Here is a 24,125-nt window from a genome sequence, read left to right on the forward strand (position 1 = left end):
AATAATGCATTTATATTGTAATGTGTGATCATTTGCATGATTATTTTTGCAAAGATGAATTTATATCTTATTGAATGTTTCATCGTAATATTTTACTGCATAAGAGTTGCAGGGCAACAGATACCAAATGAGGTATGTCCCTTAAACTACAGAATATGTGGCCATGGTAAATTAAACTCAGTCTCTCAATCTCAGACATAATGAAAGTGGGGAAAGAGAGAGGAAGAGAGAAATAATGGGCCAGATTCTGAGCCCTTTCCACATATTCCACCTACTTATGATTTAGATTGATATTGATGGTGGCCTTTAAATTTTCCTAAAAACAGATAACTTTTTCTCCTAACTATAATATGCCTTTCCCCCCCTATATTTAACTATAGGAAACAGTTTCAGATACCCTTTTGGCCCCTTTGTCTGTATGCATTATGATAGTCTTTAGTTACATGATTACCTGTCTTTTATCATAGTTTTTTGTGTATAATTTCAGAGGGTTTTAATAAAGTAAACTGAAAAACCAGAAATTCCACCATGCAGCTTTGTATCAACATCCACATTGGTTATCAGCAGGGTTGGAACCTTTAGATCCACTATACAGACCTCTGCCGCTTGAGCAAATGGAGTCACAGACAGCAGTAATATGTTCTCATCATCCTGCATGTGGACAAGCACTAGAGAGGGATGGGATATGCACTAGGCCAGTGGGTGTCCTAGATATTTGCTGACAGCAGATGAATTGTGATGCTCAGAAATCTTGGTTTCCATTCTAGGCTCTGGGAGGGAGTGTACTCTAGTGGACACAGCCCTTTCTGCCCCGTCTAAGTCCTGCCTCTTCCTCACTTCTGGCTCCTTATCCCAGTTCCATTCTCCTTGCCAACTTTGTCCCAATCCCCTCTCTTCCATTTTCTCATCCCAGTCCCAGTCTCCTTTCCCAGCTAGTTCCAGTCCTACCTCCACCACCTCATCCAATCTCACTCTCTCTCTCTCTCACGTCCTCGCCTCAGCCCCTCCAATCCCTGGCTCCTAGGCCTAGTCTCTTTACCCAGCCAATCCTAGTTCCCCTCCACTCCTCCACACACCTTCCTGTCAGATCTGTTTCCCCTCCTTGTCACCTCCATTCTCCCCAGCACTGGTTCTTAGTCCCAGTCTCCTTTTCCAGCCAGTTCCAGTCTCCCCCAGCTTCTCATCATACCTGTATTCCTCCGCAGCCAACTTGCTTTCAGTCCCACCCCTGTTTCTGACATTGGATCTTTAGTCTCCTTTCCCAGTGTCTCCTTGCCCAGCCAGTCCCAGTTTCTATCCCTACTCCAGTCCCAGTCTCACCAGATTCCTTGTCCAATCTACTCCTTTCTCTTTCCCTTGTCTGGCTTTTGTGCCCTCTGCATTTGAATTAAGCAGCTTCCTCTTCCATGCTGCCTGGGTGCCAGCATGGTTATCATTAAGAGCAGAGGAGACAGAGAGGCTCTTTACTCTCAGTTCCAGTATCTGGCGCAGAACAGGGGGAACAGCCATTATAGGAAAAGACCCTGTAGCCCTGGGCTGTGAGGGGATGGAACATGCTCAACCATTCTGTGGGCATGGCACAGGTACAGTCTGCTCCCAAGTAGGAGCTGAGATGCTGGAGCATGCCCAGCACAGAGAGACTATTTAGGGAATTTAGCTGCTACGATAGAATAAGCCCCTATTCAGCAAATTTCAAAAGCTTTTAATTTGGCCAAATGATTGGTAGATTTCCTCAGAGTTGGCAAAAGGCATATCCCTGACAAAAAAGCTATCTCCTGCCAAATGTTAAGTCTAGGGGCACTAGAGCAGTTCAAAGAAAAGTCACTAGAATTTTTTAACATTGGCCAAAAAATGTATTTTCCCTGGTTCTTGGAAATGGCTGTACCGTTTTGGCTAAAATTAAAAAGAAAAGAAAAAAAAGAAATCAGCCTCAGGCAGATATCTGCATGGAAACATTCAGCCTGAATGGTTAACATTTGAAAAGTTATAAGCAACTAAAACAAGGTTTTATAATGAGAAGTATCTGGCACCATGAATACCTAATCATGATCCAGAATGTTTGTTTTACAAAGCAGTTTTAAGTAGTATTATCCCCATTTTCCAGCCCTGCCTATGATACTTCCCAGCAAAAGAGTACAGGGGGGTGGTGGTGGAGCAGACAGGTTGCTGTGAATTAATGTGCAGGTCTCATGATGCCCATTCATTTCAGAGCACCTTTCAAATGTCATTTGAAGGCAGCATATGGACCTAAGATAGAATGACCACCATTAAAATATGTATGAGTTTTACTAAGTGCAATGGTGCTTATGTTTAATTCCAGGGAGGCCTAGGTATCACTGGGATGTAGAAAATGGCAGAGACTCCAAAAGTTAATGCAGCTTAAGAGTAATAGGGTGATGAATGATTTAAAAGCCACATGGCTCAATAATGGTTTAAATCCACAGCCCACGGTGGAGGGGAAGTGTAAACAGGAGTACAGCTATTCTGCTAGGGTACCGCTGGACTGCTCCTCTGTACAGCATCTGCTACTCAGCCCTTTATGAATGGAAAATGGATCAGTGACCTTAACGTCACCCTTCCTGCCTCTTCTCCTCTACTTTGGGAGGGCTCATTACAGCATCAGAACTATCCTGTGGACTTCACACAAACTTCCGCACACATGCACAAGAGCAGAGGCTTTTTGTGCCATCAAACATTTTGCATATGCAATTGTGGTAATTAGGTGCCAAACTGCAGCATGTGTGCTCTCAAAATAAATGCATGTCTAAATAGGTGCCCATGCAAAATCTGTGAACCCAATATTGAGGGCTGGGTTGAGGATGGCTGAAAACTTTGACCTGAGGCTTTTACAGTGGCACACAAGATTCTAGTTGATGATTCCCACTGAAATCAGGGAGATTAATGCCCCATACATATTCTTGATGATACAAGGAAAATAAGGTATTGAGGAAAGAGCTCAATATAAATGAAATTGTTTTTTATTGCATAGAAGTTGAAACGGGCACTAACAATATCCTGAAGCGGGCTGTCACAGTTTTTAACTTGTTTTTGTTTGAGTGCTGTCTCCTTCAAACACCCCTTAGCCAGCATTTGGGGTCAAAGATGCGATCCAAATACATAAAACATAATGTTATAAACAAGGCTACAATAGTTGCTTTACAATGTGACATGCTAGTCATGTTTAACCGATCCATGTAAAGGACAACAGAATAAACTGCCTAGGGAGGTTGTGGAAGCTCCTTCACTGGAGGTTTTCAAAAGGAGGCTGGATGATAGCCATCTGTCTTGGATGGTTTAGACACAACAAATCCTGCATCTTGGAAGGAGGCTAGACTAGATGACCTTGTGGTCCCTTCTAACCCGGTGGTTCTATGATTCTATGACATGGCATTATAAATGTTATCTGTGAATTGATATTAATTTACTTGGAAGGTGCATGTTGAAATTCTCAAAGGTAGCATACTGTCAGTATTTAAAGTTCAGGGGGGAATAAACCAAACAATTTTGCATATACAGCACTCAGCTGTGCTTCTATAAGAAGCTCTGCTGCTTACTCGGTTGTACTAAATCTGCATTGACATTATGGTATACTGAAGGACAAGGCTTTAGATAACTGGAATGAACTGTGCAATGTGACTGACAGAGCAAATATTATTTTTCTGCACTCTCCTCTGTTTATGTCTTGTAGCTTCAGGGTTTTATTTTTAATTGTATTTCAACTTTCCCCCACAACATGCACTGTTCTCTCCTGTCTCTCTTTGATCTTCTCATTTTCAGACATCTGGTTTTTAAATAGCTGCTATTATGACTAAAGTCAGCATATTGCTCCATCAGCCCCTGGCAGTACTGGTACCACAACCAACTGCATATCTTCTCCTACTACCTCTCTGGAGACTGATTGTGCTAGGTCTACAACCTGTTCATACTGTAGGCCTGAGATTTGAAAGTCTGTGTGTGTCTCCAAACCAAGATTCAAACATTAACATCACAATATGCTAGTGTGTCATCAAACGCACATTCTTTCTTCATGTAGGCTTTATTCAATGCCAGATGTGTGTGAATAATACAGAAACCGTGGGTATGTAGTTATGCATCATGTATCGTTGAATATAGTTTAACAAATTAGACCATCTATCTCAAGAATTTAACAGTATTGCAAAGATGATTTATATTATTAAATATGGTTCATTTTTCCTCTTATTTTTAACTGGTGTAAAGAGAGGCCTCTTGAAGATATACATATATACATATTCAGTCTAGAGTATGTGAATGAAACTCCCATAGAAAGTTCTAGGCCAAATTCAATGGTAATATATATTCTATTATAATTTATAGATCAGGGAAAAGTTGGTCAGAAAACAGCTGTCCATGGTGATATCATTAGTGATAATAGTGTAGCTTTCACTTACTTGGCTTTCAGATGTTGTACAAACTGTGTGTAACTCCAATGCCAGTTAGATTGTGAACTGTCCTGGGCATGGACTGGCTGTTCATCTGTTTGAACAAAACCCAACACATGGGGCCCACTCTGATCCTAACTCGGAGATTCTGAATGCTACTGTAATATAAATGAGTAGTGATAGGCATAATAAACAAGTCCCACTGTGCCCCCATTAACTTATGAATCACCATCTCCAACACTCCCGGGGCCAAGTGAGTTTAAGCAAAGTGGTCATAGCTCCTGTTGTGTCAGATTCCTATCTCACATTACTGTGAATCAAGAGTAATGTTATTGAAGTCAATAGAGTTATACTAATGTGACAGCAATGTGAGGTCAGAATTAGGCCAAATGGGAGGATTTATGCCCATTTATATCAGAGGCAGAATTCGGTCCCCACTGAATACAAAATTGGTGTAATTTATCCTTGTTTTGGACATATAATGAAATTTACACTATTTTGCCACTTAAAGTAATTTATTCATCATCTAATTATCTTAAGTCAGAATTAATTGTGGCTGCAGATGATTACGTACATAACATTGTAGGTGAAAATTGGGGGCAGGTTTGAGGACTGTCTGAAAATTTGTGACTTGATTTTTTCAGTGTGTGCACCTATTACTCTAGTTAAGTCAATGATAGCTGCATATGCTTAGCACCTATGATAATCAGTCAGTTGGGGCCTTGAACTTTGTTGATGACTGCTCTGACTCTTTTGGTTCTTCTCTGACTTTCTTGTTCACCTTAATTGCCCTGCATTAACACTCCTGTTCACTACAATTGTAATTCCCTAAACCTTGTTTTTACCAACAAGATGTATTCATAGATTAAAGTAGTCCCAGAATTTTACTTGACTCTTTATTCTCTTTCCCCTTATATCTGTGTCTTGCAAGGTCTAAACTTAGGGTTTACCTCACCTCTCATTTAGACTCCTGTAAATCAAGAGTAGTGCCAGTAAAGTAAAGTAATATGGTTATAAAACTGATCAGTTTACAGCCAAGCTGAAAATATATTCCCTAGGTACATCATTCTTTATTAGTATCAATCTGGAAGTGGCTGGCAGGAAGGCCTAATCTTACATAGACTTTTGTTTCACCACTGAAGTAAGGGGAAAAAAGAGTCTGGAGCACTAGGCAATAGTCAATATGGAGGAATATTCTTGTAAGACATTACAAAGTAGCTTTTCCACCAGACCCTACAGAAGTGATGAATAGTAGCCATGGAACCTACATTGAAACTAAACAAATTTTTCATGCATGGAATATATATTTCAGTTCTAAAACTAGCAAATGAAAATGATCTGTATGCAATATCTTTTATTAAATGCAATAAACAAGTCAATTCAGACCATCTGACCATTATCAACACTTGCAAGCTGTGTTTTGGATTTAGTTCAGGAGTTCTTACTAAATTTTGGGTTAAAATGAATAGCAACCCCGGATCCTCAATATTTGCTAGGTTTGATAAGCTATAGAGAACAAGGCAGTGTCAGGTTTCTTTCCTAGAAAAATTCCCCACAGCTGCTGTACAATAAATATATGATTATCCATAGATGTAGTTACAGTAATTGGCTCATTTCTCTTCAGTCAATACATTGTACGAGACAAACCATTTTTGTCTTACAATATTGTATTTTTGAATAATAGCTTATGTATATTCAGCTATCTCTGTGTGTGTCTAATATATATAGAGACAGACAGGATATAAATATAATACAATGCACAATATATAGGTGTATATACTTAATGAGCATGGTTGGGAATGTCACATATAGAGCATTGTGCATGTAGCGCATCGTGCAGCTATCAAAGTAAAGCTCTTATTAGATCTTCTAAATAGAATAAAATAGCATTGCTGAATATTTCTACAGAGGAAGGGTACCTAATGGATAATGTAATCAGCAGACACTGACATTTAAAAGGCAGCTGACTCACCTGTCCGAAGCCAATGTGATTTTTCTTCCGCTAAAGCAATGGTCCCCAAACAGTGGAATGCACCCCTTAGGAGGGTGCGGAGGAACATCTAGTGGTGCAGAGGGGCCCGGGTTCCACTCCTGGCTGGGGGCAGGGTGCAAACACATTCCATTACAGGTAAGGGGGGAGTGAGAGGAAATGTTTGGGCACCACTGCACTAAAGGGATATGGTTTCTACAGAGCTGAGGACCATCTTTCTGAGCCAGATGGGGCTGAGTTTTCTGTAGAAGTAACATGCTGTGAGGAATCAGAGCCTGCATCAGAGCAAGTCTCCAGGTAACCTAACTAGTGCAGCTGACTTTGTAGTAGTCTGCCTGACTGGCTACACTACCTGGCTGGTTTGAAGAGCCAGCAGACATGCTCTTAAGCCCAGCAGCAGCAGTAGTTCAATGGCTGCTCAAATGTTTGCCCACACTGCAATAGCTCCTGTCCCTACTTGTTCTCCGCTTACTTCTTCCTTGTTCCAACCTTGGATCCAGCCCTACTTTTGCCTTGGGCCCAGCCCTGCTTGTGTCTTTCTTCACTCCAGGTAACCCAGTTCTGACCCTTGGCTCCAATTCCTGACTTTGGCTCTGCCTGTTGGCTCTGGCATTTGGCTTCTGACTCTAGTTATGACCCTGGGCTCTGATTCCAGGTTATTGACTCCTGCTCCAACCACTAGGCACCACTGCCTATGTCCCCATCACATAACAGTTTAAGCATTCCCAACAAAAAGCTGATATGGCAGTTATGGATCCTACAAAGGCCAATATCGCTGATGAAGATAGTGGGAGTCCTACAGACCTTGCAGGCCCAAGTTGGTACCCTGCAGGCACAGAATGTGGTTCTGAAAGCTCAAGGCATGCCACCTTCAACTCCAAACACTGCTCCCCATGAACCCAAGCACCCATTTTGCATCATACATGATATGAATTGCATCATGTTATTCCTAGAAGTCATGGATGATGCAATCATAACGAAACTTACATCACTCTGCTGAACAAATTGCCCTATATCAGCTCTAGAAATCATACGGTGTCATGCTCTCTTATTTGTCAGTGCTTGATTTTGCAAAGGGACACATTTCTGTTTAGCCAAAGTGAGCAAAGATGCCTCATACTTGTGTGAACAGTGCAGATAACTTCTGCTATGTTTGTGGTGAAGTGACTTTTGCATCACAAAAGTGCAGTATAACCATTATGGTTAAGAAAGCCTATCACCTTTATTTTGGCTGCAAAATTGGAGATCAGGACAAGAGGTGGGCCCCACACATCTGCTGCAACACTTGTGCAACAAATCTTCGCCAGTGGTTGAACAGGAAAAGGAAATCTATGCCTTTTGCAGTGCCAATGATTTGGAGAGAGCCAACAGATCATACCAGCAATTGTTACTTCTGCATGGTGCCTCCAGTTGGGAAAGGTGTATCAAAGAAGAAAAAGTGGACTGTGAATTGTCCAAACATTCCACCAGCTATACGCCCAGTACCCCACGAAGAAGGACTGCCGGTTCCTGATGCACCAGAATCATTCTCACTTGAGTCAGACGAGGAAGAGGAAGAGGATGAAACTTCTGGTCCTGAACCATCAATGTCACAGGACCCACATTTTCTCCCATCCTCCTCCTCTGAACCACACCTCCTAACACAAGGTGAACTGAATGACCTTGTCAGGGATTTGGAACTACCCAAGAGTAAGGCAGAGCTGTTGGGCTCCAGACTACAGCAGTGGAATCTCCTGGCAGGTGATGTTAGGGTTTCCATGTTCCGTGACCGTCAAAAGGATCTTGTCCCATTCTTCTTCATGGAAGGTGATCTTGTAGCCTGCAACAACATCAATGGTGTGATAGCAGCCCTCAACATCGTTCACGATCCAGATGAGTGGAGACTGTTCATTGATTCATCGAAGACGAGTCTTAAAGCTGTTTTACTGCATCATGGAAATGTTTTGCCATCAATTCCAGTTGGTCATGCAGTCCATATGAAGGAAACCTATGACAACATGAAATAACTTTTGAGGTGCATAAACTATGACCGACATCAGTGGCAGCTTTGTGGCGATTTGAAGGTTGTTGCTCTCTTGCTTGGTCTGCAGACTGGATACACAAAGTACTGCTGTTTTCTCTGCGAATGGGATAGTCGTGCAAGAGATTCCCACTACATCAAGAAAGATTGGCCACTCCGACAGTCATTGGAACCTGGGAGGAAAAGTGTTCAGCATACACCACTTGTTGAATCAAGAATGATTTTGTTACCACCCTTACACATCAAGCTGGGTCTGATGAAGAACTTTGTCAAGGCCATTGACAAAACACAAGCAGCTTTCAAGTACCTCCATGGAAAATTTCCAAGGTTAAGTGAAGCTAAGATAAAGGAAGGTGTCTTTGTTGGTCCTCAGATTTGTGAACTTCTTCAAGATCATGCATTTGATCATGCACTGCGTGGCAAGAAAAAGACGGCATGGAAAGCCTTCCAGTTAGTGGCAATAAATTTTCTCAGAAACAACAAGGCAGACAACTACAGGTCGTTGGTGGAAAACCTCCTCAAGGCATACAAAAGCCTTGGTTGCAACATGTCACTAAAGATACATTTTTTGCACTCTCCTCTAGATTTTTTTCCACCGAACTGCGGAGCAGTGAGTGACGAGCACGGTGAGCGATTTCCCCAGGACATTGCAACCATGGAGAAATGCTGTCAGGGCAAATGGAGCCCATCAATGCTTGCAGACTATTGCTGGACAGTGACAAGAGATGCTCCATTTAATGAATACAAGAGACAAGCCAAGAAGCTCCGAGTAGACACTGAATAGGACTAAACTATGTACATAATAGTTTTTTGCCTTTTGTTTCCTAATAAATTTTATTTATATTACCCTTTTGCTGATTTTTAAAGTGTTACATAAACAGGACAGGTGAAATATTATCATGTAAAGCAACCATAAACACATGAAAAGACCTATGTTTACAATTTATGATTAAAACTCTACTATCTACATAATATACATAGACATAAAATGTAAAAAGTTAAATATTTTAGAAACAGTAGCCAATCAGTTGTTTTAATTATCATATTTGAATTCAGCACATCAAAATACATAATAAATAGCACATTTTATCTCTGAAGCAGACGACTTCTCAAAAAATGTAGACCAGTGTTACCAGTCCCTTCCTCATTGCTTGAATCCATGCAAGCTGACCAGGTTTGTCCCTTCTTCTCCAATATGAAGAAGAATCAATACAGGGCATCTTGCTGATGCCAATACTGCTGGGAACCAGGACACTTTGGCAGGCCATTTTGATGCAAAATCCAAGCTGCAACTGGGTCAGGAAACACCAATTCCCAGTCCTGATATTAGGCTGAGTTGGCACATTTCCCCCTCCCCTCAGTCCACTCAAACACCTATCTACTAATATCTAGGTAATGGCGGATCAGCATCCAACACATCTCCAACTCCCTCTCTAGCTCTGGCATTCTGTGATGCCCGACACGAGTTTAGAGGTGCTAGTGGACTTGAGTGCCTAAGGCAATTTCATGCATCTGGAGTTCATCTGAGCACACAATATGCCCACCCAGCACAAGGACACACTTGAGTTAGTGAAGTCCATAGATGGGTCATTCAGGACTAGTCACCCACCAGCCAGCTCCCCTAAGAGGTAACAACCCTTCCAGGCCAGCAAGAAGTCCTCCAGCTTGTGCTAATTCATACACTGTATTCACAAGTTGTCCTTGGCATCCCTTGGCTCATGCATCTGCTGGTAGTCAGGCACAGTATGCTTTGACTACTCATCTTGCTGACAATCCTGTTTCTGGAGAGCTGACCCTGAAACCCACAATCCTTTGCCGTTTACTTGGTCCTCCAACGAATTCAGAGACGTGAAGAGAGGATACAAAGGCAATGTGGCAACCCTCCTGTCCTCCTCAATGGCTCCAGGAATTTCTGTTTATATATCAACACTATGCTGATGTGTTTGCCAAAAAGCCAATACTCTATCACCTCATCACAGCTATAACTGCCTCATTCACCTTCAGCAGGGAGCAGAGGTTCCCTTCATGAACATTTTCTCCCTCTCCAAAACCCAAACAACAGGCACACTGGAGCTACCTTGCATGCACATGCTATAATTTTTTTTTAGAGGGAAAAAATATCTTATTTTTTGTTCAGCAAAAACTATTTGCTGAATTTGACCTGAACTGCAGTGTTGGTGAATTAACTATTTGATTAAAAATTTTGCCCAACAAATGTACATGACAGCGAAAACAAGTTTTTAGCCCTCATACATGGACGTGTGTATGTGTGTGTGTATGTGTGTGCATATATCTATCTATATCTATATATAAAAAAAGGCTGTTGATTAATCACAGTTAACTCACATGATTACTCAAAAAAAGTAATCACAATAAAAAAATAATCGTGATTAATCGCACTGTTACACAAAAGAATATTAATTGAAATTTATTAAATATTTTGGATGTTTTTCTACATTTTCAAATGTATTGATTTCTATTACAACACAGAATACAAAATGTACAGTGCTCACTTTATATTATTTTTATTAGAAATATTTTCACTGTAAAAAAGATGAACAAAAGAAATCGTATTTTTCAATTCACCTCATACAAGTACTGTAGTGCAATCTCTTTATCGTGAAAGTGTAACTTACAAATGTAGATTTTTTTTTTTGTTACATAACTGCACTCAGAAACAAAACAATGTAAACTTTAGAGCTTACAAGTCCACTCGGTCCTACTACTTGTTCAGCCAATCGCTCAGACAAACAAGTTTGTTTACGGGAGATACTGCTGACTGATTCTTATTTACATCACCAGAAAGTGAGAACAGGTGTTCACATGGCACTTTTGTAGCTGGTGTTGCAAGATATTTATATGTCAGATATGCTAAACATTTGTGTGCCCTTTCATGCTTTGACCACCATTCCAGAGAACATGCTTCCATGCTGATGATGCTCATTAAAAAAATAATGTGTGGATTAAATTTGTGACTGAACTCCTTAGGGCAGAATTGTATGTCCCATGTTCTGTTTTATCCACATTCTGCCATATATTTCATTTTATAGCAGTCTCGGATGATGACCCAGCACTTGTTTGTTTTAAGAACACTTTCACAGCAGATTCGACAAAACACAAAGTGGGTACCAATGGGAGATTTCTAAAAATAGCTACAGCACTCAATCCAAGGTTTAAGAATCTGAAGTGCCGTCCCAAATCTGAGAGGATCAAGGCATGGAGCATGTTTTCAGAAGTCTTAAAAGAGCAACACTCTGATGCTTAAACTACAGAACCCAAGCCACCAAAATAGAAAATCAACCTTCTGCTGGTGGCATCTGACTCAGATGATGAAAATGAACATGCGTCAGTCCACTCTGCTTTGGATTGTTATTGAGGATAACTCATCATCAGCATGGACGCATGTCTTCTGGAATGATGGTTGTCCCTTCATGCTTCATATGAATCTTTAGCACATCTGGCACATAAATATCTTGCAACACCAGCTACAAAAGTGCCATGTGAACACCTGTTCTCGCTTTCAGGTACCATTGTAAACAAGAAGTGGGCAGCATTATCTCCTGCAAATGTAAACAAACTTGTTTGTCTGAGCGATTGGCTGAAGTAGGACTGAGTGGACTTGTAGGCTCTAAAGTTTTCCATTGTTTTATTTCTGAATGCAGTTATTTTTTGTACATAATTCTACATTTGTAAATTCAACTTTCATGATAGAGATTGCATTACAGTACTTGTAGTAGGTGAATTGAAAAATACTATTTTTGTTTTTTATAATGCAAATACTTGTAATCAAAAATAAATATAAAGTGAGCACTGTACACTCTGTATTCTGTGTTGTAATTGAAATCAATATATTTGAAAATGTAGAAAACATCCAAAATATTTAAATAAACGGTATTCTATTATTGTTTAACAGTGCAATTTTTTTAATTGCTTGAGAGCCCCAGTATATATAGTTGTATCATTTTGCATGTCATATTACTGTGGGTGTCTATCCCACACAGAAAAACAATACAAATAAATGACTATGTCCAATCCTGCTTTTAAAATTCTCATTGAATTCAATGAAAGCTTGACACAAGTAAGGACTTCAGTATCAAGCAGGCTGTAGCCCCATGTTTGCTGTAACTAGATGTTTCTATGTGGCACATTGCATTTTCTCAGTATTTACTTGTAGTGTTACTCATTTTGGCTGTACATCTTCACTACCCGCCAGATTGGTGGGTAGTAATCGATCCCCAAACATGCTCCCTGTCGACTCCAGAACTCCACCAGAGCGAGAGGTGGAAGCGGAGTCGACGGGGGAGCCACAGCCGTCGATCCCGCACTGTGAAGATGCGAGGTAAATCGATCTAAGATACATCAACTTCAGCTACGCTATTCTCATAGCTGAAGTTGCGTATCTTAGATTGATTCTCACCCCCCCTCCCCATGTAGACCAGTGTCTAGTGAAGATTGTGAGTTGAGTGAATTCATCTCCTGGCAGATATGGTCAGCACCTCTTAGGAGAATGTCTTAAAAATTACTCTTTGTTTAAATTTAGAAGATAATGAAAAAACAAACTCAAGACTAGACAAAAGAACTACTACTAATTGACAATGCAAACAATTATTCCTTATGACAGGTTTCAGAGTAGCAGCCGTGTTAGTCTGTATCCGCAAAAAGAACAGGAGTACTTGTGGCACCTTAGAGACTAACAAATTTATTAGAGCATAAGCTTTCGTGGGCTACAACCCACTTCTTTAGATATAGATAATTATTTCTTTAGTCCTTCATACATAGTATTAGTATTTTTTTAAGTGAGAGAGCTGTCTTAGACTCATCTGTCTTCCTCTAGTTTTAATGCCAGTTGGATGAACACATCTCTTGATAGGAGTGGGAATTATTAGTGATCCTCCTTTTCTTGTTTGCATCTAGAAGATGCTCATGATCCCAGTAAGGGTTTCAGATATCCAGGCCATGTCTCAAAGAGTGATAGTTTACATAATTTCTCCTCTTTTTCTAAGCAACAAATACCAGCAAAGCATAGTCAGGAAAAGACTTGCTTGAACTTTTTGTGTGTGTTTTAAGTCAGTGCTTCTTCAGCTAAAACTAGAACAGGTATTGATTCTCAATTTATATTTTGCAATATAAATGGAGAATGAACACATGTCCTGTATAGTAATTGAGCTGGAGAGGGATTTAACATCCAAAATATTGATTAGAATCTGCTTACTTATGCACCATTGATTGTGAATTGCAGTTAATCCTCTTATCTGAAACACTGTGGTTTCTTTCTGTATGAAGTTGAGACTCGCATTCTAATAATTGTCTAACAGTGATTTCATGTTGCTTCTACATCAAACACACACACAATTTACAAACTCAAGGTACCATCCTTTCTGGCATCCATCTTAACATAACACTTTTTTTTTTTTTTTGAAATAGTAATTGGATGTAATGTGATTTTATTCAACACCTAGAGAAATATAAAGCAGGTTCTCAGGTCAAAGCTTCATGCTGCTCAAGCTAAAGCAGGACTGGCAGGTGTCAGTACCTATCCCTGTAAATAGTAGCTAGTGAGCTCTGAACCATTTATCAAGTCTGTCTTCGAAGTTAGGTTAGAACTTGAGGAATATAAGGAGTCAGAGAATATAGGAAATTACACCATGGCAATCTGATGAAATATTAGTGAGATAAAAAGTGCCAGCTCAGTACTAATCTGGTACATATAATAGACCCTGAGACAAACATTCTGGAACATGCTTCCTCAAACAAAAAGCCAATTTAGATATTTTTTCCAGTGTTGGTTCCTGGTTATAATTTTCAGTAAGCGGTGTTCAGTGCATTAACCTGAACATGCTGTTTTCCCCTGACAGATAATTGTGATGATCAGCTGGTGTCTGCCTTGCCTCAGTCTTCATTCAGCAGTTCATCAGAGCTGTCTAGCAGTCATAGTCCTGGCTTTGCAAGGCTTAATCGAAGAGATGGTGAGTCTATTTTCTATTTATTTCTGCTTAATTTCCTCATTTTTTCCAAAACATTTTATTACATAGAAAAAAGTAAATGAGGGTCAGTGAGTATTTTCACCTTTTCTTGCATAGAATGTTGAAATGATAAAGAGTGAGCATATTTTTTTAAAAAAATATGTGTTTAAGGTTTTAGAAAACATAGGATTTTTATCACTGGGAGTTAGACCATTGTGTCATATACAAGTATCGAGGAGAGCTGTGGACATAACTGCATACATACTACTGGAGGAGTTTCGGTAATTTCATTTAATACTAATAGTAGATGAAGCTGAATTGATTCAGAAAATCTATTTGGATAAGCATCCAAATGTTTGGATACTCGAATTCATGAAATTGGACTGGAAATCTATCAAGAAAAGGCTTTTTCATTTGTTTTCTAGTATCTCTGTTTCTATCATTAACATCAGTGGTGCCAGGATTACACTCCATAAGAACATTTCCAACACATCTGTTTTCATTCCTGGCAGATATAAGGAAGTGCAAAGGTATATATACCAATATGGGGGCAAGTGGATATCCACTGGTAATATATGTTACCTGGTTGGGAATATGGGTAATTGCTAGAGGTCATTGAAAAAACTATAATATTGTCATGAAAAGATTTATGAAAATTTGTTTTGCTTTGTGGAAATTCAAAATTTTGATGAAAATTCAAATTTTTAATTTATTTGACCATTTAATAATGGCACCATATGCATTCACCTAACTTACACTAGAAGCTAATGACAAAAACTGCAACTACTGATATTTTGGGCCTTTTTTTTTTTTTTTTTTTTAAGTGAAGGACAGCAGACGGTTGCATGTTAGGTGAGCATGCAATTGTGCATCTACATTTGCATGCAAAATACTAGGAATTATACAAGCAAACGTAGGTGTGCAAATATGTACTGAACTCTGGCTCTTGTAATGACAGCATGTCCTTTATATCTACCCAATTTCCATACCTTATTCTTATATATGGTTTCCATATCAGATAGGTTAATTTCTGGAATTAATGTATACAAATGGACTTTATGATATTTTATTGTTTAATTAAAATGCAGTTAAAATTAGAATTTTTTTTAGAAAAACTTTGAATTATTGCTGGAAGATTTATTTAATTTAGATTGTAACAGAGGACTCAGCAAATATTTTCTTTAACTGGTATGTAACTAACTACAGTATAATGTTAAATGATCTATTGTGTCAAGAAAAGGGAATTGTCTGAGAGAAGAGAAATTTTTGTAATTACCATAAACATATTTTCTGTTGTTAACGACAAAAATCTATTAAAATACTTTGTGTGAAGGACAACTATTCTGAAGCTTTCTGACAGTATCTGTGACATGATCTGAATTCTTTCTCTAGAAAGAAAAATGAGTTAGACATTCATTCAAGGACATATCACTGTTGACATTGTGTACTAATTGCATATTAGTAATGACTAATTACACTCAAAATCCAAATTAAAAAATAAACATAAGTATTTAGGGCATTGAAGAGAGGAAAAACTTTGAAATACCAAGAAATTGCAATAATCAGCCTCATTAGACATGTATGCAGGAACTTAGTCATTCTTGTCAATAATGCACTCAAGGCAATTTTTCTTTTTTTCCTGTGTGCCAAGGTGGTTCTTGATCTTACCATCAAAGTGCTACTGATGAGGGAGAACAAAAGCCTTCAGAAAAGATTTTAGGCAGCAATAAAGTGGAATAATGCAAAGTGGAGTTATTGGTAAACCAAAGCCCATTGGCAGAAGTAGCTAAAAATATTTCTTTTTATAATTACTTTGTGGGGCCCAAACTCTTAGTTAAGCTACAAATATAAGTGGACATCAGAATTTTTTTATTGTTTCTAAACAAGATTGCCTCAAGCTTAGGACTAGACTGTGACTTGGACTACACTCATGTGCAAGTCTAAGGATGAAGTAAGAGCCCACGTTACACCTTTCTGTGATCTACCTGAACCTTGGGACCAGGTGCATAAGAGTAAGCAAGGCTACTCACCTACTTACTCTCTTGCTGGAGCAGATGGGCAAGCAATGGGCAGTGTAGCTGAGCCAGTTTGGGGCAGAAGGTAGGAATTTTCTGCTGGTCTGTGCCTGTAGTAAATTACTACCCCTGGCAGCAAACAATAAGCAGGGAAGAAACTGTGGCCCAGCTGTGTGCCTGAGTCTTCCAGGGCTATACCTGGGCAGTATCTTCTAGCCCTTAGTAATGCAGCATTATTTCAGACACTGAAAAAAACTCTGGTTATTAAGAGGTACTCTAATGCATTCAACTCACCCTATCTATTTAATAAGAATTTGCATATATTGATAAGTATGTAAGATAAGCAGTAATAATACTGGATACTTCCAGAGAGCTTTCTATCCTTGGATCTCCATGGTACATTGGAACTCCTGTTGCACTCTGAAACTATTTATAGTGAAGTGGAATGAAAGTCCCAAATTGCTTCATTACAACAATGTGTAAATTGTAAATTTGATTAGTGTGAACCTCCGCTTAGAATAAAGTTGTTAAAATAAAATGACTTCATTATAAGAGGGATTGACTGTATTCTGAAGTGTTCTTAAGGATGCTTACCTAGGACCTTCTTTGCATTTCTTCGTGACAAGATGCAGGATTGTCTCAGTAAGGTGCACTCCCAAAAATGTTAATTCATTTAGCTATATCTCTTAAACTATGAAATCTATCAGCATCATAGTAGAATGCATTATTACTTTTTAAATTGCCTTTGCCTTCCTACTCCCTAATGTGCTCAGGCATTAGTAATGATCATAGCTTTACCTCTGGCATCTTTCTATTACACATATATCCAAAGCAGTGGGTTGTCTAATTAGAAGATTGCTAGCTCTCTGCCTACTCGTTCTTTACCTCTGAGGGTCACAGTACCCAGCAGGATACAGATCTGAATGTCTTATTCATCCATCATGCTCAGATATTTTGTTTATGTAGTAGTTCATGACCAGACAACTTGGTTACCCACCTTTACATGGCATGGTCCAACTCTCCCTGGAGATGGAGGGGAAAAAAATCTGAAAATGCCCTCTCTAGCCTTCTATAAATTAGCTTTAATTTATGTTTCCTTTTTGAGTGCTGTAGGGATTCAGTATCAAGGCCTGGGCCACTAGTGAATATTTTTTCCCACTAACAGGTTCACAATTTCTAGATCAGGATTTGACTTTTTTTTTTTAACTTCTGTGTGTACTTTTCAATGAACATTTCTATAACAATATTGTGTAGGTGACCATATGAGGAAGATAATTTAATCAGGAAATATAAGTATATATTCATGAATGTGTGTGTTTGCAGACAAGTTAGTATATTCACACAGGAAATGTTTGCCAAGCCAACTGGTATAGACTGGCCTTTTGGAGTTAGGAGTAAGGGGGCTGGGAGTCAGAGAGACTAGGAGAATGAGAAAGCCATTGATTTTTAAAAGGCAGCAACTCTGAATGGATAACATTCAGGGGAGATTAGATGGGATAGAAGAGTGGAAGCTGAAGCATCTGAAAAGTCTCTTTAATCAGGGACATTTTGTACATGTTCCAGCCTGAGAACATGCAGGAAGTGTTTGCAGTTTGGCTAAGTATTGAGACAGGGATCAATGCTTGGGGACAATCATCTGTGATACAGCAGGGCCAGGGAGCAGTGAGAGAGTGGTCATATGGAGTGCCGGGAAGTGGGCTCAAACAGAGGTTCTGGAGGAGCTGGAAGAGGGGCTGCAATCTGGCACACTGCAGATAGACATGCGCCAGGGTATCCTTCACACCACAAAAAGGGCAGACAGTGGGAAGAGGGGTGAACCATGCCAGGTACACGCCCATGCTTACTGCTCCATGAAGGAGCCGCCAGCTAATGTCCCTGGTGGGTCGTAGAACCAAGATGGAATACAAACTGGCCCACCGGGGTCCCTCGCCCTCTGTAGCTGGTAGAAGGTCCCACCACTTGGTATCAGGGTGGGAGATGAGGGTGGGGAAATGAAGAGTGTGGAGCACGAGCGTGTAAAGATGGTTCCGTGGCACGTTTTGGAAGTGAACTGGCTGCAAAGCATGTAGCTGGCTTGGGGTACAAAGGGGTGGGGGCTGAGAGGGCTCATGGGGCAGGGACCTGACAACAAGATCTGGAAGGCCTGGTGTGAGGGGCAGGTGGGGGATACTCTTTCGCAGAACCCACTTGAGGAAAGACCGAGAAGTGGGCAATAAGGCTGCCTCCACCTCCCGAAGTACGCGCCGGGGGTGCCAAGGGCAGAGAGCACCATGCACCAGTCAAGTGCATAGGGATCCACCCAGTCCCCCCGGTCATAGTCCAGGAGGTCTCCGATCCTGAAGGTGGGAGAGTAGTAGAGGGGAGATATATAAGCCCTAGGCTAATTAAGGCGTGGTTCCCTGTAGACTAGGGAAGGTTCTACAGATTAATTGGAGTACCTGTAGTCAATTAAGGTTCTGTCAGGAACCTAATAAAAAAACTGTGCTTCAAGCAGACAGTTTGTGCGAAGAAGGAGAGAGGACTGGAGTTTGGAGGTGTGTTGCTGAGAATTGAAAGACCAGAGGAAAGGAGACCCTGCCCCAGCAGGGAAGGGAGACTCCCTCCCTCAGCGTCAAGGACCGAGGGTAACCCTACCCAAGGAGGAAGAGGGTAAAAAACCCGCAGGGCTTAAGAGGGGCTGGGGCTCAGAGTGTGGAGCAAACCCAGACCTCTTCCCCGCTTCCCTTCTCTACCACTTTCCCGGGCCACTAGCTGGATCCTAGGTGCCCCAAGGGCAAGAGGTGGCGTCTTGGCTCCATCCTCCCACCAAGAAAAGAGCGGGACTCGCCATACCAACATCGGCCATTTTGCCACATATCGTATGGAATCGTCTCTACACAACATAGGAACAGATATTCACAGGGATGCTGTTGCTAAATGGGTGCCGGCCGATGTGAACTAAAAAAGGCTGCTGACTGGGAGTAGGGCCATCACCCCCCTTGCTACCATCAGGAAGAACTGTGGGGCCAGCAAGCAGTAGCACAAGAAAGGGTCCACAGTAATATCTACAGCAGCAACTGCAAGGTGGTAGTGGAGGGGTTTATCTATGTAGCTGCTTCTCTTGTCACTGGAGTATCTGAATATCTATTTGAGGTCCTTGTTTCGGCAATATGTATTCAGCAGGTGCAATAAGCCAAAGGTGTGGATCTCTGCTGGGCACACATTGCATAAGGGAGAGAAGGCGCTTATAGAGCATGAACAGCTCCTATAAGGGGAGAAAAGATGCTGCTGCAGCAGCAGCAAATCAAGAGGAACTACAAGAGACTTAGCCGTGTTAGTCTGGATCTGTAAAAAGCAACAGAGAGTCCTGTGGCACCTTTAAGACTAACAGATGTATTGGAGCATAAGCATGCGTCTGACGAAGTGGGCATTCACCCACGAAAGCTTATGCTCCAATACATCTGTTAGTCTTAAAGGTGTCACAGGACTCTCTGTTGCTTTTTACAAGAGACTAATGCCAAACTCTAGGCAGCTAGAGGAAAATTGGTAGCAACTGACCGAGAAGCAAAAGAGCCCAACTGCAACCAGAAAGCTTGGTATCAAACTCATATCAACACCTATTTGACTAATGCCATGGAGAATGGGGCTGCACTCCATGATGCTCTTCTTGTTTTGTATATGCTACAGTCTACATGCTGCTTTTGATAAGCAGGTTACCTTGATGATGGTTGGGCCAAAGAGGCAGATACTGCTATTTCCCTTGTTTCTCCTTGGATTCTCCTTCTGGTCATGGGCTATTGAAGTGGGCATTACCTTTCCTGATGGAAGTAGACACCTACTGGAATGAGGCCACCCAGCATTATAATTTGTGGCTCAACCTAAAGAACAATACTAGAGATGAACTAGCATGGGTGTAATGCCTGCCAGCATGGGTGCCTTAGTCAACCTATGCATCAAGATCGATGATCACCTGACAAAACACTGCCAAGAAAAAAGGTGTTTCTCCTGGTTCCGCCAGCCCTGCCAACTCTAGACTGTGGCATCAAATTACACAGATTGCACAGTGATGTTTGAATATCAAAACTCGCAATGAAAAGTTTACAAACAACTCATAGGCCAAAATATATTAGTAAAGCCCATTCGCCAAACAATTAAAAAGAGCAAACAAAAATGTAAAAACAAATGTGATCAATTTTCAGACAATAAGCAGTTAGAAGAAAGGTCCAAATCCAGCAAATTGTTTGCAATAAATAGTAACAAAAGAAAAGACAAAGGACAAATAAATACACTGGTTTTATAAACAAAGAGGTTGACAGTCCTCAGAAGACAATTAAAATGGGCTTACTTTTTCAATTTTATTAGCATGCAAATAAAATTCATTAAGACTGATATCTCACATTGATACAAGCTGTAAGAAAATGAAGGTAGAATGAAAATGATGCAATCTGATGGAAATCTTGGTGCTTTTATGAATTAACAGCAAATCTAAGTTGATCCAGCTAACAGCAAAACTTGTATCTCTGTGACTTCCCTGACTTGAATAGGTGAAATAAAAACAAAGAGATGATATAATTCTTTAATGTTTGAATTGGGTTGAATAAATGAATGCTACAATAACTAATACATAATAGAGGCACAGGATGCTGCATATTAATGCATTGAGAGTGAAACATTCCTGTCCCCCTACCTTCACCCCCCTCCCCAATTACTGGACTGACTAGTTCTTCAAAATAGAATAATCATCAATGATTTTTCAAAAAACTAACCTCAAACAGGCTTTAGTTTCATAATATAGCTTCAGCATCTATATGCCAAATATTTTAAATATTCGCACATGACATGAAAGCAAGTACTAGAGGCCTGATATGTAATCTTGACTCTGTTGAAGTCAATGGGAGTTTTGCAAATATGTAAATAATGGAAAAAATCATTCACAAATGTGAACTAAAACTTAATTTCAGGTCCTCTTATTTGCACCCTTTTTATATGCTTTTCATAATCATTTCTGGAAAAAAAGTTTTGTTCCTACAACTATTCCTGAAACATAATTTTCAACTCCACAGCCAAAATCCATTGAGTAACTTAAAATGTGTTTCAGCTAGAACTGATTAGTTTAGAATTTTATTTGTGAGGTTAGTAAAGGAGGATAAATGACAGTGCAGAGAAGAAGAGGAGAATCAGGGCTATACAGAGGGTTAGTTTATTACCTGCTTGTGCCAATTTCATAGCAGTTGTAAATGGCAAGACTCTTACTGAATTTGCAGGTTGGAAAAGGCAGATGATGAGTTTAAGGTGGGCACTTCGGTCACTGTAGGAATGGAGTGGAGGAGATTCCTTATGAACAGGGACCAGGGAGTTTGCTTCAAAGGTAGCAGCATCTGCCTGTACAGCAGCTGGCAGGACTCCATTCATCCACAATTCTACATCTTTCAAGTGGGGCTTGTTACCTTGGAAATCCTTTGGGGTTGTTTCTCTACCTACAGCTTGACTTCACAGAATGAGAAGAGAGCTGGGAGCAGGGCACGTGGGGTCTGTAGGAGGGTTTCTGTCAGTAAAGATAGATTACTCAAATGTCCATAAAAATGAACACGAAAGGACCATGAATAAGATCAAATCAAAATAAAATGTTCAAATATGAATGAAAGTTGTTTATGCTATTGCTTGAGCTGTACTCTAACGTAGTACCAAACCTCTTAAAGTACACCATTTTAACACAAATTCTACAATTAAACCCCAAACCAAAACAGTAAAATCTTGAACCCTGTAACTGACAGCCTGGAAACAAACAGTTACGGGATTTTAACAGAGCATTGAAATCAATGGGAATTAAGCATTGTGCAGTTTCGAAAATCTCACTGAAGGGTATGTCTATAAGAACAGCACTGCAGCTGTATTGGTACAGCTGCACCACTGCAGCTCATCTGTTGGAATAAAAAACCCACCTCCATGTGTGGCATAAGTTTTATATCAGCAGGAGAAGCTCCTCTGCCAACATAGCACTGTGCATGCAAACACTTATGTCGGTGTAACTTATGTAATTCAGGGCAGTGGTATATTCACATCCCTGAGCAACATAATTTTGCCGACATAGGCTGTAGTGTTGACACAGCCTTAATGACTATCTGCATCTTTAGGCACCTAAATATCTTTGTAAATCTGGCCCTAAATCACTTCTCAAAAATAGGATTTTAGAGATTAAGTAATTTAGGCATTTTTGAACATTTTACCCTCCATAAAAGTAGTAGTCTCGCTGCGTCCCAGTCAACTACCATTTGATATGCAACTAAATGTAAATTAAATGTTTACATCCTCTTGAAATGGACTCTGTCCTTCCTGGTGCTATATGACAGATTAGAAATAAAACACTCTACAATTCCCTTGTGTACCAGTCACAGTTACTAATTTATATAGTGTACATATAATTACACAGAATTAAATTTTATAAATTGCTGCATATACATCACACTTCATTAGATTTCTTAAATTACTTTCCAAGGGAAAAACTCCTAGTTGTAACCTAGTTCAGGTCGAACGATAATGAGTTGAGGGGTTTTGAAGTGAGACTTCCAGCTAGTGAAAACCACATCACTCAGCAGTTTGGGACACATTTAATTGGTCTCTAGACAACATAAAGAACAAAAGTCTCTGTCCACCACTCAAAAGTCATTTTTGAGAGAGAGAGAGAGAGAGAGAGGACCTGAAATAATTAATTTATGTTTAGGACAAACAGTTCTCATTTAAGAATCCAGTTTCAGGTTTAGACTCTTTGCAAGGTGTTATGGATGGGGTAAGGGAGGAAGAGAACAATTAGTATTAGATTATGAAGAATATGGAAGAAGGAAACAGAAAAGTGGAGCAAAATAAGATGAAAGGGATAGAAAAGGAAGCATAAGCGGATGTAGTATGATTTTTAAAAATATTTTATACAAAGTATTTATTGTAACATATAACTGTATTATAGAATTTATAATTGCATGCTGTGACACTTTAAGATAGAAACCCCCAGGCCCATTTCCCTTCAGAACTTCCGTGAGCAATGGGATTTGCAGTAAAGCCATACTTGTTTCTTTAGGAACACTAGTACTTCAAAGTTGGCTGAGAAGGTTGTTTAATTGACAACCAGACAGATTGTAGTGAATGCAGTGAGTGGAAAGTGTAGGGTAGAGAAAGTAGTGGATAATTGGTGGCGTTATACAGAGCAACAGAAGGAAGTGCACTTAAGGCCTTATATACATCAGTGGTTCTCAACCAGGGGTATGCACACCCTTGGGGTTACGCAGAGGTCTTCCACTGGGTACATCAACTCATCTAGACATTTGCCTAGTTTTACAACAGGCCTACATAAAAAACACTAGCGAAGTGAGTACAAACTAAAATTTCATACATACAATGACTTGATTATACTGCTATCTATACTATACACTGAAATGTAAGTACAATATTTATATTCCAATTGATTTATTTCATAATTATATGGTAAAATGATAAAGCAAGCAATTTTTCAGTAATAGTGCGCTGTGACACTTTATTTTTATGTCTGATATGGTAAGCAAGTTGATTTTAAGTGAGGTGAAACTTGTGGGTACGCAAGACAAATCAGAAAGAGGTACAGTAGTCTGGAAAGGTTGAGAGCCACTGATATACATTGTAGATTAGCCCCATTTACAGCTATTGGTGACTAGCCACTGGTGCAGCTGCAGTAGTATAAACTTCTAGTGTAGAAAACAAAGCCACGGTTTGTGTGAATTAGAGCTCACT

At 40.0% G+C, this 24,125-nt stretch overlaps 1 protein-coding gene across 1 annotated transcript in view; it reads left to right on the plus strand.

Annotated features, from left to right (window-relative positions):
* Window positions 1-24,125, plus strand: part of CNTNAP4 (contactin associated protein family member 4) — a 307,324-nt gene that overhangs the window by 35,156 nt on the left and 248,043 nt on the right. The window contains exon 2 of the mRNA XM_034773172.1: window positions 14,266-14,376. Coding sequence (XP_034629063.1) covers window positions 14,266-14,376 — 111 coding nt within the window. The remainder of the gene's footprint in view (window positions 1-14,265; window positions 14,377-24,125) is intronic.

The sequence above is a fragment of the Trachemys scripta genome, chromosome 6 (genome assembly GCF_013100865.1).
Source record: "Trachemys scripta elegans isolate TJP31775 chromosome 6, CAS_Tse_1.0, whole genome shotgun sequence".
In the NCBI taxonomy this organism is placed as follows: Eukaryota; Metazoa; Chordata; order Testudines; family Emydidae; genus Trachemys; species Trachemys scripta.